We start from the raw sequence: 18,102 nt of genomic DNA on the forward strand, positions 1-18,102 counted from the left end.
TGTTTTTGTATCCATCCAGTGAGCCTGTGTCTTTTGGTTGGAGCATTTAATTCATTCACATTTAAGGTAATTATCGATATGTATGTTCCTATGACCATTTTATGAATTGTTTTGGGTGTGTTTTGGTAGGTCCTTTTCATCTGTTGTGTTTCACACTTAGAGAAGCTCCTTTAGCATTTGTTGTAAAGCTGGTTTGGTGGTGGTGAATTCTCTTAGCTTTTGTAGTTCTTTCATCTTCTTGATCTTTGCCTCCATTCTTCTTCCGAGGTCCTGGATCATCTTCACTATCATTATTTTGAATTCTTTTTCTGGAAGGTTGCCTATCTCCATTTCATTTAGTTGTTTTTCTGGGGTTTTATCTTGTTCCTTCATCTGGTACATAGCGCTCTGCCTTTTCATCTTGTCTATCTTTCTGTGAATGTGGTTTTTGTTCCACAGGCTGCAGATTTGTAGTTCTTCTTGCTTCTGCTGTCTGCCCTGTGGTGGATGAGGCTATCTAAGAGGCTTGTGTAAGTTTCCTGATGGGAGGGACTGGTGGTGGGCAGAGCTGACTAGGGTGAGGTTTCTTAATGGATATGAACAAACTCATTTCAATGTATAAAACACAATGGTTTAAACATTCTGAAATTTAATTTATTTTTATTCTAACAACCCATTGTCTAGGATAATTTTCAGGAAGACCCAATACAGATGTCTATGATCATCTGTAACTGTCTGAAGGAGGAAAGAAAGATCTTGGAAAATGCCCAGAGATTCAATCAGGTACTTTTTTCCTAATTGAACACAAAGGGTAATAAAGAAATAAAAACTCATTCATTCATCCAACAAGTACTACTGAGGCCCTGTTTCAGGGCAGTGGTGACTAGCCCTCTGATTTTATAGCCCCAAGAAGTGGGGGAAAACAGATGTAGAGATTTTGAAAGGACCCCAATCTAATGGAAGTCATCCTAATGAGGGAGGGAGACAACACAAAACCAAAATCTTTTCAGATAGTGATTGTTGCTATGAAGATAGTAAAGCAGGATACTGTGTGGACAGTAGTGGAGTGTCAGGTTGTTTCTTTAGATCAGGGTCAGGGACACCTCTGGGGTGCTGGGGCAGGAAAGGAAGCAGAAGACAGTGGGCTCTTGCAGCAGACTGAAGGAGCGGAGGGGAAGTGCCTGAGGTAGAGGTGCAGTCAGTGGAGGTGGGAAGAAGTGGACAGATTCCGTTATGTTCTGGATGTGGTACCAGTAGGGCTTATACTGAAGGGTCAGGTGTGAGAGTGAGAAGGAGCCAAGAGTAGAGGCTGAGTCTGATTTGTGACTTGCGTTTCTTAGAGATACTGTTTACTGAGCTGGGGAAGACAGGGAAGGGACAGGAGTATGGCTTTTGCAGGGCACAGTAGGTTTTGGAGAAGAATGGGTTGATGGGAAAATCAGCAGCTTTGTTTTCAATAGGACCGAGATACCTATTAGATATCTGAGACAACCAAACAGTGAATGAGTCAGAGTTATACTAGTACCAAGGCTTTTTTATCATGACTTTACTAATCCTAATACAGACCGTCCTGGTGATTAGGGTTCAGCAGTTTTTTGAAGTTGCCATGGCACTGATTCATGCCTTTCATTGATGGGGTGGTGGGAGCTGCCCAGCAGGCAGACAGTTGTGAAACCACTACGGTATGAGTTACTCTGGCTGAGACCATTCCAGTATGACAGGGAAAAGGCCAGAGTATGCAGTGGAATGCGTCCCATGTGCATTTCTCTAACGAATAGCTAACAAAGTGTGCTGTGAGATTGGGAGGTCGGGGATGGAGAGAGAATTTAAGTAGTGGCACTTGAATGCCATTTTCCGTGCACTTTCTGAGCATTTGCCCCAGTCCTTGTGAATCTGCTGCTTCCCTGGGCATTTAGTTCCTGTCTCCCTGTCACGCTGAAAGCACATTGCTGCACTGAGCACTTAGAGATACATATTATTTGTTCTAAACTCAGACTGGCTAATTCATCCTGGACCCAGCCTAGTGAGCAAAGGTGTCTGTCAGGAGGAAAAGCTGGCTGCATTGTCTCCTCTGAGAGGGGTGTGCCTTCTTCAGTATGGCATGCACCTGGGAGACTTTCAGCAGGAAATTTTGACTATCCTGTGGGATTTTCATCTTACCAGCATTATGCAAGGGGCTGCTCCTGTATCTCAGATAGACTTGGGAGGACAGTCAAGAGCAGAGATGGGCAGAAGAGTGAACTGTCCACCTTGCTACCTAAGCATTTCTCTCCTCATTTGGCCCGGAGTCAGCACTGGGAGGCACAGGAGGTGATTTCTGCTCTCCCAGATCAGCCCCATCTCCTGCGGGTGCTTTGGTCTCAAAGGCATGTCAGCTTTTGACCTCCTTTTAAAAATGTGAAGTTCCTGGGGAGAGGTTCATTTTAAGCCTCTCAGAGGACACCTGACTTATCGGTGAACCCCTGGAACGAGGTTAGTGGACTGCCCAGCTGCGAGCAAGAGAAAGAAGACCTTCCTGGGATTTGAGGGAAGGTCCTGGATGTCTGGGGGTATCGAAAAGATGCTGAAAAGGATGACAAAACCGAACACTCATCCCTGATTTTTAAAAATTCAATAAACTAGGAGTTGATGGATACCTCCTTAACCTATTAAAATATACATCTCCTGCTTCTAAAACAGTATCTTACTTCACGGACAAAACATCAGTAAGTCAGAACCACGGCAAGGATGTCCAGTGTTTCCACTGCTGCTTAGCATTTTATTAGTGGTATTGCAGTTGACAAGAGGAAGCCGTTAGAAGCATAAGAATTAAAAACGACATCATAAATATATCGCCTTTCCCTCAGTTAATTCATAATTTTAATGTGATCCCGATAAAAGTAACAAATTGTTTTCTGGCCATCAAGGATGAAGGCTAACTCTACCCACTGCATCTGGGATGGTATTCATTATTACTTTATAGGAGCAGATATTCATTGAAGTCCTTAATGGCAGTACTGTTCAATTTTTTAATGTTTTTTAAAAATTAATTTTTATTTAAATATAGTTGATTTACAGTGTGTCAGTTTCAAGTGTTCAAGTGTACAGCAAAGTGATTCGGTTATATACACACACACACACACACACACACACACATACACATACTTTTTTAGATTCTTCTCCATTATAGGTTATTACAAGGTATTGAGTATAATTCCCTGTGTTATACATTTAGGTACTTGCTTGTTATCTGTTTTAAATATAGTTATATATGTTAATCCCATACTCCTAATTTACTCCTCCCCCGACCTTTCCCCTTTGGTAACCATAAATTTGCTTTCAATGTCTGTGAGTCTATTTCTGTTTTGTAAATAAGCTCATTTACATCATTATTTTAGATTCTACATACAAGCGATATCATATGATATTTGTCTTTCTCTGTACTGTTCAATTTTGATATACTTCTGCATTATCTGGAATCTTGTCAAAATGGGGTTTCTGATTCAGTAATCAGATTAGGACCTGAAATTCTGCATTTCCAACAAGCTCCCGGGTGGTAAGATGCTGCTTGTCTGGGGACCACACTGTGAATTGCATGGCTTTGAGACAAATGAGTACAGGGCTAATAAGAATAATGTTGTCTACGGAATTTGAGAAACTAAAATAACTTCCTGTGTGGTCCCATGCAACTGTATGAACTAATGGAAAATTCCAGAAATACTATTTATTTTAGGCACGAACTGAGCCTGGTCTTTCTGTAGGCTTGTTAACAGTTCGCCAGTATTTTCCGGGGCCTTGGGAACTGAGCTTTTCTTGTGCACACTCATGTGGGAGGCCTGCAGGAGGTTTTGGAAGGTCCGGGAGTTAGGTGGGGCACGGGGTAGACTTGACTTTGGAGCATAACCAGCAGGTAAATAGGACAGAGGAAGTAATGGCTGTTAACTGTGTACCTTCCATTACAGGCTCAGGCAGGGAATATTCAGAGCACTGTAATGTTAGACAAACAGCAGGAGCTTGACAGCAGAGTCAGAAATGTGAAGGACAAAGTTATGGTGAGTATTTAGTAAATGTATACGTCTTCTTTGTAACTTTTCGTAGAGGAAAAAAGGTTTCAGTTGCTCTAGTGTAAGCATTGTGACTGATTTCAGGCTTTTAAGTAGTTGAGAAGAAAAGTTTCGCTCAAGTTTGAAACCCTAAGTAAACAAATTGGTGAAACCAATGAGCAGATAGACATTTTTGGCCCCTGTTACAACTTGCAAACATTGAGCTTATCTTTTCCTTCCTTGCAAGATTGTGCAGTCACTGTTGACTTTGCCCTATCACCCAGTAAACTAGCTGTTGCTGCTCTAAATAGCCCTTTCTGTCTGCTCCTCTCAAATGGGGGTGTATCTGGGGTTACATAGAGTCCTAGGATAAACATGGTCTTCCTCAAGCACCTGTTTTATTCTAAGACTTGGAAGGGGAACAAAAACATCTCAAACAAGGAAATTCTGATGTATTTCTGATTAGAATAAAATATCCACAATAACTTTAAGATAAAACTTCCCAGACATTTATGGAGGTGGTGCCCTTGGTGGTATGTGTTCACTCCCTTCCACTGTGGGTGCTGTTTGGGGGAAAGGGTGAGGAGTCCAGCCTTGCACTGGGCCCGTATCTGTGGAAACGGCCTTTCTGCTGAGGGGCCGACTCTCCTGTGGGCCTTGGGTCACACCAGCGCGGCCTTGACTTTGTGCTTCAGACGGCATGTTGCCAGACTCCAGGTCTACTTCATTAAAGTAGAAGTCAAGTGGCCCAGTCCAGAAATAGCTATATATTTTCTTTCATAAAAAGGTTATTATATACTAGCTAAGGAGATATAAATTATTTCATACGTGTGATTAGAATTTTGCAAGTCTAATCCATCTTTGAGGGAGCAGAATTGCATCCATGGTTTTCTGGGTCCTATAGTACCAGTAATCTGTCTCCTAAAGTCTTTGTCCTAAGTATGGTGGAAAACTTGTTTCTGTCTTTACTTGTAGTGTATAGAGCATGAAATCAAGACCCTAGAAGATTTACAGGATGAATATGACTTTAAATGTAAAACCTTGCAGAACAGAGGTAAGAGTTAACATTTAAAGCAGTGTCCATTGCCTGTAATTTTTTCTACCTACACTAGATAACAAAGGCAGATACTCCTTCATATTTACCAAACATTTTAAGACTCTGAATTGCTAGTCTTGGCTTCTTGGTGACCCAGGCCAGGGTTTTTCAACCTCAGTACTATTGACATTTTGGGCCCGATAACTGTTTTGGGGGTTGTCCTGTGCATTGTAGGATGTTTAGCAGCATCCCTGACTTCTGCCCACCAGGTGGCAGTAGAACTATCCCCAGTGGTGGTCCCCAGTGGTGACAACCAAAACTGTCTCCAAACATTGCCAAGTGATCCCTGGGGGGCAAAATCGCCTCCAGTTAATACATACTGGTTACGTGCTATTCACTTTACTTACTGTGCCTAGCCCACTGAGGGACATAGACGGATATGTGTGTGGAGTTCCCCTGCCCTAATAACTGAAGTTCCTCCAAATATTCCAGCTCCATTTGTATACTCCACAGGTGAAGTTCAGCATTTTTCACATGTTTTAAAGCAGTTTCGCTCGGATTTTGTTGTTGTTGCTCGTTTTTAATGATGACAGGACGTCCACTGAAAATAATCCAGAAGTGTGCATTGTGTAGAACAAGCAGGGTGCTGCTGGAACCCTAGCAGTCATTTGGAGGATACCATGGTAAAATGGAGAGATTATTAGTAAGAATTTGAAGAAAAGTATGAGAGAAAGAAACCTCAATTACAATTTCCTAATTGTCTGCTTCTCTTTAAAGCCACAGAGATGCTTTGTATCAATTATTTTTTAATTGAGGTTGTGAATTTTGTCACTTATATTCATTTAGGTAATATTCTGACAGTGCCTTAAGAACCAGACAGTACTGTTTCCCGTTTATGTGAGTCATTGTAAACAAGGACTTTGTTTCAGTGTATCCGGTTTTTGTACTTAGGCCATTTTTACCGTTTTGTTCAACAATGATTGAAGAAAAACCAAGCTTTGACGTATCTCCAGATAGCGTTTGGATCATATTTTTCCTAAATGGATGTAAATCTTGGCTTCAGTTGGTTTTGTCTTCTTTTATATTTATATTTATCTGCTGTCTCTCCCAATTCACAGAACATGAAACCAATGGTGTGGCAAAGAATGATCAGAAACAGGAACAGATGTTACTCCAGAAGATGTATTTAATGCTTGACAATAAGAGAAAGGTAGTGATTCACTTTCCAGAATAACATGTCGCTTTTGTCACAGACTGTAAATAATGGACTTGAAGTTTGGAATAGAGGCAAAATTATTTTTATAACTATTTCACTTAGAGCAACCCAGTTGAGATGAAAGAATAAAATTCAGTGATTAAAGATGAGTTTATTTCGCTTTGTCTCTTTCTCTCCCTTTAGGAAGTAGTTCACAAAATAATAGAGTTGTTGAATGTCACCGAACTTACCCAGAAAGCCCTGATTAATGATGAACTTGTGGAATGGAAGCGGAGACAGCAGAGTGCCTGTATCGGGGGACCCCCCAATGCTTGCCTTGATCAGCTGCAGAACTGGTAAGGTTCTCCGAAGCAGAACATTGGCAGCTGACTGGCTAACCGTGTAAACTCGTAAAGTGCACGTTCCAGCTGTGTTAGTTGAATGGACTCTGTCAAACCTTTGGTTTAGAGTTTGATGCAGTCCAACTGCTTCTTGCCCTGGAAACACTTGAAAAGCACAGTGTTAATCACACCTGTGGCCACATTCAGCCACATTCTGCATGGTTTGGAGGACTCCTCTCCCTGCTGTATGTGTACCGTGGGACATGTCATTTGTGCCAACACACCAGTGACATGGTCATCACACAACACAGTTAACAACTTGAGTCCCAAGGTTTTAAAAACAAAAGGGCATTTTACAGGCTTACGTGAAATAGTAGTTTGTGGGCCATACATTTCAGTCATCCGTCTAGTAAATACTTATGAAATGCTGTATGCCAGGCACTGGGCTAGGACCTGGGACACAAGGTGAATGATTCTTGGTCGTTGCCAGTAAGGAGCTCTCAGTGTGGAGGCGGGAGATGGGCGTGGTAATAACTGTTCAGTGAAAGGTTGCCAGGGCTCCAACGGAGACCGTCCAGAGTTCATGGAGGATGAAGGAAGGAGTCACCAGGAAAGATTAATGAGACAAAGTGGTCTTGCACAGATTCGAGAGTGAATAGGAAAACTTCATGTAGACCAGGAAGGAGAAGAGTGTGGACGGGGCAGAGGGGAGGGGAGGCTGGCATGAGCTGGGGCCCTCAGTTCTCATGTTGGATGGCTAGAGAGTCGGGTGCCAGAGAGGGAAGGAAGAAAGTGGAGCTGGCAAGAGGCTGGAGCCTGGTCACGGAGGTTCCCATACTGTGCTGGGAACTCCGGGATTTTACCCAGTGGATACTGGTGAGCCGGGCAGGCCTTTTATTTAAGTGGAGGTTCATTTCTCTGATTTTTTATTTAGGTCACTCTGGCTGAAGCCTGAGGATAGAATAGAGACAGAAAGGCCAGTTGGTCTGCTCTGAGTTTATTAGCGTATTCCAGGGGAGGGCTGACAGAACTGAGCAGAGGGGATGGAAGCGGTAGAATCAGTGGGTAGGAGCGGGGGGTGGCCTGGAACAGTTCTGAAGAGCCCAAGGACCAGAGATCTCATGAGATTACTTTCTGGATTGCTGTTTTTAAAAATTCGCAATAGTCAGCCATTTATTTTTATTCTGTGAGTTGCCATTCCATATCCCAGTTTTTTGTGGATAGGAATGGAGCTCCCCAGCCCAGTGTGTCCCCGTGAGCCTTGTGAGATGCTGACCTCCAAGCCCCCCAGGTGTCCAGCGAGGCCCCCCGCTGTCCGGGGCCCCCATGGTCACCTTAGGCCACAAGGAGCCTCCTGCAGAGATGTGAATACCCCTCAGTACCCCCAGCTGTGTGGTACAAGGATTGTCGACATTTTCCTGTGTGTCATGGCCTGAACAAGGTTGGGAATCACCGGGTTAGAATCCCTCTGGAACTCACCCACCCACCGTTATCCTGCCTCTCATTTCATGGCCATGGGCTGTGCTCCTGGTGCTTCGAACTGGATTCAAGGAATGGAAACACCGAGTGAAGGAGATGTTTTTCACTGGGGAATAGATGTTCTTCTGTCATTCCTCCAGGCCAGTAAAATGAACTTCCACAGCCTGACTTGGCTCGGAGGCTGCATCGCCTTTGGTGGTTTCCTGTCAGGACGGAGGAACCTGAAAGCAGTCACTAGGTTTTCTCCTTAGTTTATGCATATATTTTGAGTGTCTAGGTTGCGCACATTGCCTTCTCCTTTCAGTTCAGTGACACAGTAACCTCTGTTCCCTCGTCTCCTCCTAACCAGGCCTGCATCCCCTCTTGGCCTTGCTTCCTCAGCGTCCAGGCTGCTCTCTTGCTCCTCTCTGCACAGTGTCACTGCCCTGACAGAAAGAGCTACAGGGGCCCCTCACTGCTCCACACATCACTGCCCACAGCATCTGCCTTGTCGTGTCCCCTGCCTCTGTCCCCCCTGCACCTTTGCCCTGTCCCTTTAGGTCCCAATTATCTCACAGCCCAATTGAAGTCACAGATTCCCTAGCAGCCTCCACCCCTACCCATCTCTCCTTAGGGCCATCTCAGTGGGATGCAGTTTTTTAATCTGGGCTGTAATCGTTCATGCATATTAGTTTTTTCACACAAATCAGGTTTGTTCTGTTTCTCCTTGCACTTCAGAGCTGGGCAGATAACGTCGTGTGTTGTCTGTAAAAAGTACTTGTTGGTTTCTGTGATTCTGTTTAATCCAGGCTGCTTTCTGATGGAGACCCCTGTGGCTTGTACCTTCCCAGGTTCACCATAGTGGCGGAGAGTCTGCAGCAGGTTCGTCAGCAGCTTAAAAAGCTTGAGGAGTTGGAACAGAAATATACCTATGAACATGACCCTATCACAAAAAACAAACAAGCGTTATGGGACCGCACCTTCAGCCTCTTCCAGCAGCTCATTCAGAGGTAACTTGAGGGAGATGTTTTTGCACTTTTTGCAATTATTCTACCCAGAGGAAAGTTTTTCTGGTAATTCAGATAATTTAGAAGGGTTTAATAGGTTATGTAAAATTTTTTATGGCTTCCCCGAATCAGGTCTTCCCGAATTCCTTGCTTATGTCGTTGGCCTGTCATTCTTGTGACCGTTTAGACTGGTTACCAGTCTCCTTCCCCGTGGCCAGTCTGTGATGGGACCTGTCTAGTCTAACCTGATGATATTTGTCCTCTCTTTCCTATTCCATGGTCTCATCACATTTCAAGCTCTCAAATCCTCTCTATTGAACTGTTGCGTGGTAGCCTCCCAAATGGTCCCTCCCGAGCCCCTTCCTCCCTGTCCCTGTGACCCTGTGCTCTCCCAGAGCACAGTTCAATCAGGTTTTTTGCCACCTGCTGATATCAGGGGAGCCCCGCATCCGGTCACCCAAGCCGCACCTGCACAGCCTGGCCCTCACTAGCCACTCCAGAATTAGCTTCTATACATGCCCCATTTCCAGGCAGACTTGACTTCGTGGCTACCCTGGATATTTGCTTCTCCGTTCCTCTCCCAACAGTATTTTCTCTGCCTCAGAGCTTTCTTCTCTTGTACCTCATTTCGAAACTGCATCCTGAACGTTTCACCTTATATCTCATCATGAAATCTTCCCAGAGTTCCCGGGCAGATGTTGTCTCCCTTCCGGATCTGCATAGTTTATTCTTCATTTTTCTCCCGTTCTGGATTTTATTATATCATTGTCTGTGTATTTCTGTTTTCTTTGTTGTAAATTGAAAGGTCCTAGTAGACAGAGATGTGCCTTTGTCATCTTCTTCCCCACCAGGGCCTTACATAGTACCTTTCCCATGGGTAGGTGTTTCAGATATGCTTAGTAGGTAAACAAATGGCACTAAGTAGAATTCATATTGCAAATTTTTTTTTTTTTGAGGTACGCGGGCCTCTCACTGTTGTGGCCTCTCCTGTTGCGGAGCGCAGGCTCAGCGGCCATGGCTCACGGGCCCAGCCGCTCCGCGGCATGTGGGATCTTCCCAGACTGGGGCACAAACCCGTGTCCCCTGCATCGGCAGGCGGACTCTCAACACTGCGCCACCAGGGAAGCCCCATATTGCAATTTTTTAAATGCTAATGTAATAAAAATGTCTTTGGTTCCCTGTGGCTAATGTCCAAACAGGAATGCCTAGATGTTGGATTTTGAAATAATCGAGGACATTTACTTGCGTTTTAGAATGCAAATTTCATTATTTTTTTAATTAAATTTAATGTTTGGAAATGTTTATTAGATAATAAATATTACTAAACAATTTTAAAATCAATTTTCCAAATGATGTTAAAATGTCAGTTTCAAATTATGGTGGTAAGCAATATGGTACATGGTTCACTTTCAACTGTAGTAAAATTTATTTTTATCTTGTTTTTATTTATTTATTTTTGGCCACGCCACGAGGCATGTGGAATCTTAGCTCCCTGACCAGGGATTGAACCCATGCCCCCTGCAGTGGAAGCACAGAGTCCTAACCACTGGACCACCAGGGACTTCCCTATTTTTATTTTTAAATTGAGATGTTATTGACATATAACCTTGTATTAGTTTCAGATGTACAACATAATGATTTGGTATTTGTATATATTGTAAGTCTAATTAGCAAATTTGATTCTTAAGTTTGTAAATGAGCAGAATCCCATTCCGAATTTTCATTGTTGAAGAGTATCACAGTTCACTGCAGTTACTATGATTTTGTTGAGTGCAATAGATTTGGGGATTTCTTTACTGACTAGAAAACCTCACTTTATTCATCCAATTTGTTAGAATCTTTCAAACTTTTTTTTAGCTTGTGCCCTCTAACCCCCTCTCCTCTTTAGGGAAAATAACCTTTTACTGCCTCAGCATTAATGGAAATGCTAATTTACCCTTTGCTGGGAATTTACAGCTCATTTGTGGTGGAAAGACAGCCCTGCATGCCAACTCATCCTCAGAGGCCATTGGTCCTGAAGACTGGAGTACAATTCACTGTGAAGTTGAGGTAATAAAGAAAAGGCCCTGCACCTCCTATCACAAAGTTTGCACCCCAGCTTCCTTTCACAACACTGTTATATATGGTGCTTTAGAGGAAGTAATTTTGCAGTAGGCATTTTAATATGAATTCTTATTTAGAATATCTAAGAGTCTTGTCTTTTCTATTCAGACTAGAAATATAAGAGATATGTGTGTACACACACACACACACACACACACACCTGATTTTTTTCCAGTTATAGATGTAATGAATGTTTACTGTAAATAGGAATTCAAAATTGCAGAACTGCATATAGTAGAGAGTAGAAGTTCCCAGCAGCCTCATCCCGTCTTGAGCATAAACTCATAACCTGAGCTTTACATTCCCCCCAAAATGTATGCAGTGTGTGTGAATGTGGACTTATGACAGGTACCTTTTTCTGCTGAGTGTGTTCATAGCTTTCCTCAGATTTCTCAAAGTTGTATGTGATCTAAATATCTGTAGACCACCATGGTAAACAGCCTGGTGTCAGTCCTCCCAGAATTTTGCCCATGTCTACATAAATAAATACATTGTACTTATACCTATTTTTTTCATGCATAGACACACAAATATATAAGATATACAGTGTTTCATTTTTAGAAACGAGGGTTCTGCTGTCTGTTTTTCGGCAGCCTGTTTTTCTCCTTCATAATAAGTTATGGAAGTGTTTCCATGTTAGAACGTACAGCTTTTACAGCTTTACTTTCTTCCGTTGCACGGCTGCATTCATTTAGCTCTTCCTCCGCTGGTGAGCAGCTGGACTCAGAAGAGCTGCACTTGGCGTCAGAGTTGGCCCTCGTCCTTTTTTCCAGGGTGCTGCTGAGTTAGGTCCACAAGTGCTGCCTGTTGGCTGCCAGTGAACAGCACCACGCTTTAGCACCCGTGAGGTCCCAGAACTCGCAGCTGGCAGGAGGAGAAATCTAATCCCATCATCTGCTTCACTAAAGGGAGCCAACCAGTGAGGGGCCCCTTCCCCAGCTCTCCAGCTCATCAGAGCAGAGCACACCTGAGTCTCAGCCCACGGCTCCTTCCACCTCTCCACATTGCCCTGGGGTGATTATAGATGTGACCTTCACTTTCCTGATTATGGGTGATAGTTTTTATTTTCTCCCAGCAGAATAAGCATTAGATACAAGTTTTAGTAAAGGGCAGTGTTTGCTATTTTTAGCCCCAAATACAAATTTTGATAAAACTCAGCATTGGCGAGGCGATACAGGGAAGCAGATACCCTCACTGATGTTTGGTGGGAATATAAAATCAGTGCTGCTGCTCTGTGTCAGAATTTAATGTTACAGTTTTGTCCCAGCAGTTTCACAGCTAGGAATTTATCCTACAAATACACTTCAAAAACATCCAAGTAGACATGCAAGGATGTCACTTCCATTGTTTGTAATAACCAAAAACTGCATGAGGTGGGTGGGGGTTATTGAAATGTTCATCAGTAGGGAATTGGCATGATAAATAAATGGTAACAGATAATTTTTAAAAGTAATTATGACTTTTTTCTTTTCAGATTGTTGGTGAAATTGCAAGAGCTGAATTATAACTTGAAAGTCAAAGTCTTATTTGATAAGTAAGATATCTTTAATATTATCTAAGATACATGTACTGTTGAAATTGCTGGTTTTGTTAACTAAGCATAGACTTTTGCACTGGGGCTGTTTGTAAGTGATCCCAGCACATTTAAATTGATAGCTCCTGTTCTGGATGTTGGGAGCATCCCCTAGAGCTGGTATCAACGTGCTTGTGCCATTTTAGACTATAAGTGAACAAAAGAATGAGTGCATTTTATGCATATGAGCTTGTAATGATCAAGTCTCCAAGCAGCTACCACCCCTCCTCCTAGGCCAGCCCTAGAGGAAGGGCCCTTGATCAAACTCCAGGCCACCATGATTCTGCAGCCAGTGTGGACTTGTTTCTGGAGTGAAGCTGACAGAATTTTGGGGGGCCTGTGTGGAGCCTGCTGGCCTCACACTTGTCTCTTCTGGGCAGTAAGAACCCAGGAATGGGCAGCATCTCTCATGGTCTAAATGGAGCAGGCCCATCCGGTTCGTCCTTAGTCCCTGGACCTGAACTATCAGTGACCTAAGCACTTACATTAAGGAACAAGATGGCTTAGCCCCTGCCATCCCCCCTTGATATATTTAATGCTTTTGTTGGTGTGTGTAACATTCTGGTTTACCAAGTTTCAAAACCATTTATGATAATCCAAGTCATTTTCCTCTGGCTTTTTGTCTCTTTCCATTCTGTAAGTATAGCCTTCTTTGTAGCATAGTCTGTGCCTTTGCTTTTCTCCCATCATCTTTGGTTTCTCTGTGTATCAGTTAGCTTTTGCTGCATAAAAACCCCAAAATTTAGTGGCTTAAACTCTAAAACTTATTAATTTCTCTTATGCTGTGGGCTGTGTGTGGTCCTTCTGGTCTGGGCTGGCTTGGTTGTTGCTGGGTGGTCTAGCATGGCCTTGTATGTGTCTGTCTCTGCTGGGATAACTGGGCCCTTCTCTGTTGGGCTCTCAAAGAGGTCAGCCTGGGCTTTCTCATACGGCAGCAGTGTTCCAAGTGGATCAGAGCAGCAGCGTGCTGGGCCTGTTAGGCTAGACTTGGAACTTGTACGGCACCACTCCCATCCATCGTGTGGGGAAAAGCAAGTCAAAGTCCCCTGAGATTCAAGGGACAGGGAAATACATTCTGCCTCTTGAAAAGAAAAGCTGCAAAAAAAAAAAAAAGAAAAGCTGCAGAGGTTTTGTGGCCACTACAGTTTACCACACTCTACTTAACTCAGTCTCCCTTTCAGTTTTTTCTTGCTCTTTTGTCTTTTCTGTCTGTTCCAGTTCTGAGTTTTCTTCTTAGCTTTGACAAGGTAGCTTTGTATCACACTATTCCTTTTGTTGTGAATTTTCTTTTTTTGCACAAAATGTGGATATATTTAATGCTACTGAACTGCATGCTTAAAATACTTAAAATAATAAGTTTTCTGTTATGTATATTTTACCACAATTTAAAAAACTGAGATGCCACACTGGAGAAACTCAAGTTGAAGGACATTCCTAAAACATCTGAGCAGTGATACTCAAAACTGTCAAAAACTTCAAAGACAAGGAACGTGTGAGAACGTGTTACAGACCAGAGGAGGCTAGGGTGATATGATGACAAATGTCACGTGGGGTCCTGGCTGGAGTCGTGGGGCAGGAAAAGGACGCTGGGGGGAAGTGATGAAGTCCAGGTGTAGTGTCGAGTTAGCTAATTGTCATATGCCAAGGCTGGCTTCTTGCTCATTAGAAATATTCTGTGGTAATGAAGTGTAAGTTCTTTTTTTTTTTTTTCCAGATGGGAAAATTGGTCACTGTTACAACTGACGGTGATTCTCATTCACAAAAGCATTGAACTTCTAGTTGAGACAGGAAAGGAAGCTAACTCATTTAACTATGAGTGCGCTAATGATCTCTAACCTTCGCCTACGCCTGACAGATACATTATTTGTCCAGAACATGACGACGTTATCGCTACATTTATATAAGATACAGGTGTCTCAAGATTTTAACCTCAGGTTTAAAACTTAAACTGGATAGTTTCCCCAAATAATTGACTATTCAAGTACTTCTCTGAAAGCGTTAAAAATAACAGAGAACAAAAATAAGAATCGAGCTGTCACTTTGGAAGGTCCTCTGAGTTGTGTAGCCACAGAGCAGCGCTCTCTGCTCAGTCCCCAGTGCTTAGCTCGGTGCCTCGGAAAGGCACCGACTGAGTAACTGCTCAACAAATAGCCATAACTCAGGCTTACGTTTACTGAGGGTGTGCTCTGTGCTCTCTTTACCCGGTAACAAGTTTCCTTCTCCCAGTGTCCTGTACGGTTGGTGCTTTTAGCATGATGTACAGTGGATAAAGGTGAGGCCCAGACAGTTTATTTGCCCGAGGTCACTCAGCAAAACTTGGCATTGCTGGTGCGGGTTGATTGAGGGACTGAGTGAGTGAATGAAAGGGCTGAACAGCCCTGTTATTTGTTATTGATCTTGTACTTTTTGTTAAAACTTATCTCAAGTTTTAAATACACATATATGATCATATTTATTTATTTATTTATTTTTATTTTTTTGCAGAGATGTGAATGAGAGAAATACAGTAAAAGGGTACGTGAAGTACTTTGCGCTATATTTTACGATCGCTTTGTTTGTGTAAGTGTTGGCTTAACAGTTCCCAGCCTTTTAAGTATTCGTACCCTGTATTGTCTAGGTTTCGAAAGTTCAACATTTTGGGCACTCACACGAAGGTGATGAACATGGAGGAGTCCACCAATGGAAGTCTGGCGGCAGAATTCCGACACCTGGTAGGGAGATCAGTCTCCCCCTTTACTGTTGTGTCTGGTTTATTAGGACTTGATTTGTGCTCGAGTGGCACTTGGTGCCCTGTGTGATGGGCAGGGCACCCCCTAGCAGAAGGCTTCCTAGAATTCATGGCCGGTAGCTTCAGCAGCACTTGGGGAATCTTGGTCCCCCCTCCTTATCCCAGGACTGTCCACTCTGTTTCCTGCCAGTCTTCCTCTCAGAGATACCTTCTTGGGGGGTAGTGATCTCAGTCAAATATTCCATAAACCAGTGTGCACATAAGCTATCTATCTGTACATGGTTCCTCCAGGACCTCAGTGATTACCCATTCTAGATTCTTGGAATTTTCCCAGAGGTCATTATTGCCCCACATCCTGACCGTTCCTTCTCCCCCTCCAAGCGTGGCAGGCCTCAGGAGTCTCTCTTTGGCCCCTTCTTCACCACCTCCCTCCTGGGGTCTTGCCCACAACCACTGTCTCGAGCACTTAGTCTCCAGAGGAGTAGGGCCCGGGCACCGGGCAGTGGAAATCAGCAGAGGGATTTAAGTGGGTGGTGCTTTCTCTCCTCTCTCCCTGAAAATCGGGGCTGCCAGTTGTTCTGTAGGTGTGTTGGTGCTGAGCCCTGCGCAATTCCTGGGCTGGAGCCTGCAGGGAGGTTCAAAGCATCCTTTTTTTTATTGGCAACCATTTCATGAACCCGCAAACTCATAGTTGGGAAGCTAGACCTCGTGTGAGAGCCTCGGTCCAACCCAGGAGTCTGAGGGTGTCCGGAGCTGCTCTGGGGGCTCCAGGTTGCCCCCTTAGAACCTGCGTGATTGAAGTCCTTTTGAGGGCAGTGCCCTGAGCCCGGGGAGCATGCGACAGCTAATGAAGGTGATGGGGGATGGTGCGGGAAAAGCTAGCCTGGGGGAGGGAGCAGGATGCTGTTCCCTGGGATCCTTCTCAACCCTGTGGTGTTCGCAGGCTGTCAGAGTGATGGGAAAAGGCACTCTCCCTCATGAACCCACACAAGGGTCACTTCACCTCCTGTTCTGCGTTCTGAAAATAATTTCACTTCCTTCATTCTTTCTAAGTCCCCACTTTGGTTTGATTTGTAGATGAAAATAGCAACTTTGATGATTATGGTACTGTTTACTAAGATTTTTTTTTTTTTGTAGCAACTGAAAGAACAGAAAAACGCTGGTGCCAGAACCAACGAGGTGAGTCTTTCTCTCTTGTGATTGGTCTCTAACTAGCAGGTCTGTCCAATGAGGTTGGCTCCGTGGCGCTGGGGGCCAGGGACACCTCACAGAGGGGTGAGAAGCAGGAAGACCCGGCAGGGAAGGGCAGTGGACAAGCTTTGGGACATGGTGTATCTGTCATAACGGTGAAACCACTCTGTGCTTGTGCTTTATGGTTGTCAAGTGATTTTGCACATGAATTTATGGGACCCTCAACAGACAGCCCAGCAGAGTAGGTACGGTGGGCTACTGTGTTACTCACATTTCACAGGTAAAGAAGTTGGACCACAGGAAGTTTGCAGGATTTAGCTAAGCGTGCACAGGGAGTTACTGTCAGAGCTAGAACTAGAGGCCATCTTCATTGACTGCCCTGCCAAAAACGATGTGTGCCGAGAGGGTTTTCCTGCCACGTGTCCCCTACCCAGTGCATCATCCTTCTGTCAGTTTCATTTTCACGGCCAGTCCTTGAGGAACTGTGTTTGTGATGCCTTCAGATATGAAGTATGGGCAGAGGACAGAATGCCTGGAGTTGCTTTGGTTTGGACCGCTCGTCGTCCTTTGTGCCTGCGTGGCACGCACGCTGTCTTTCCCCATGACAGCCAGCAGAGGTCGTGTGGAACAGTGGGAGAGGCACTGGCCCGGGCCTGACCAGCCCTGGTTTGGATCTTGACTATCTTTGTGACCTCCCGAGGATTTAGTTTCCTCTCCTGTGAGCAGGGATGGCAGCCACATCTCTCTGGTTCTAAGTTGTTGTGATGCTCATGTAAGATAATATGTATGAAGGTACTTTGAACACTATATAACCTTTCTACCCATACCAAGGCACTTTATGACCAGCCAGGCTTATGCAAATCAGCCCTCCAGATAGATAATCACACCTGGAACACGTGTACACTTTCCACCCCATGCCAGCCTGAGGTGTGCAGCCCGCACACACCCTCAGAAGGGGCTGAGGGCCAGGATGCCTTAGGTCATGAATAAACCCATTAGAAGTTGCTGTTTCCCTATCGACACTTTTTTCCCCTTAATCCGTATCCCTTGCCATAATATCAGAAATCTGAAATCTGATCTTTGAGAGAACAGTGAGATACTCGGGATAATGAAATCTGGAATAGTTGCTCAAAAATTGGAATGTTCTTCTGAATTGCAGCTGGTTAGGTTCAGGCTTTCTGCAGCCTCTTGCAAAAAATGCTTAGTAGGCTCTTGCAAGTTGCAAGATCAGTGAATGAATCGCTATATTCCTTTTGTTTCCCTTTTCTCTTTTAAGGGTCCTCTCATCGTTACTGAAGAGCTTCACTCCCTTAGTTTTGAAACCCAGTTGTGCCAGCCTGGTTTGGTCATTGACCTTGAGGTAAGACTTACATGTTCCAGATGTGGAAAACTTTATTTTTACTTTAAACTGTTACGTGTATTTTTATTCCTCAATTTTTATTTTAGACGTATTTACCTAATTGCTAAAA

General features: G+C 43.9%; 1 protein-coding gene across 3 annotated transcripts in view; it reads left to right on the forward strand.

Moving 5' to 3' along the window:
* Positions 1 to 18,102, forward strand: part of STAT1 (signal transducer and activator of transcription 1) — a 40,806-nt gene that overhangs the window by 8,673 nt on the left and 14,031 nt on the right. For all 3 annotated transcript variants that reach the window (XM_024733668.1, XM_024733667.1, XM_024733669.1), the window contains 12 exons: positions 664 to 762; positions 3,921 to 4,010; positions 4,977 to 5,055; positions 6,156 to 6,247; positions 6,437 to 6,588; positions 8,883 to 9,041; positions 10,995 to 11,087; positions 12,616 to 12,675; positions 15,199 to 15,228; positions 15,332 to 15,425; positions 16,580 to 16,621; positions 17,910 to 17,993. In XM_024733668.1, the coding sequence (XP_024589436.1) occupies positions 664 to 762; positions 3,921 to 4,010; positions 4,977 to 5,055; positions 6,156 to 6,247; positions 6,437 to 6,588; positions 8,883 to 9,041; positions 10,995 to 11,087; positions 12,616 to 12,675; positions 15,199 to 15,228; positions 15,332 to 15,425; positions 16,580 to 16,621; positions 17,910 to 17,993 (1,074 nt within the window). The remainder of the gene's footprint in view (positions 1 to 663; positions 763 to 3,920; positions 4,011 to 4,976; positions 5,056 to 6,155; positions 6,248 to 6,436; positions 6,589 to 8,882; positions 9,042 to 10,994; positions 11,088 to 12,615; positions 12,676 to 15,198; positions 15,229 to 15,331; positions 15,426 to 16,579; positions 16,622 to 17,909; positions 17,994 to 18,102) is intronic.

The sequence above is a fragment of the Neophocaena asiaeorientalis genome, unplaced genomic scaffold, assembly GCF_003031525.2.
Source record: "Neophocaena asiaeorientalis asiaeorientalis breed wild unplaced genomic scaffold, Neophocaena_asiaeorientalis_V1.1 scaffold24, whole genome shotgun sequence".
NCBI classification, from domain to species: Eukaryota; Metazoa; Chordata; class Mammalia; order Artiodactyla; family Phocoenidae; genus Neophocaena; species Neophocaena asiaeorientalis.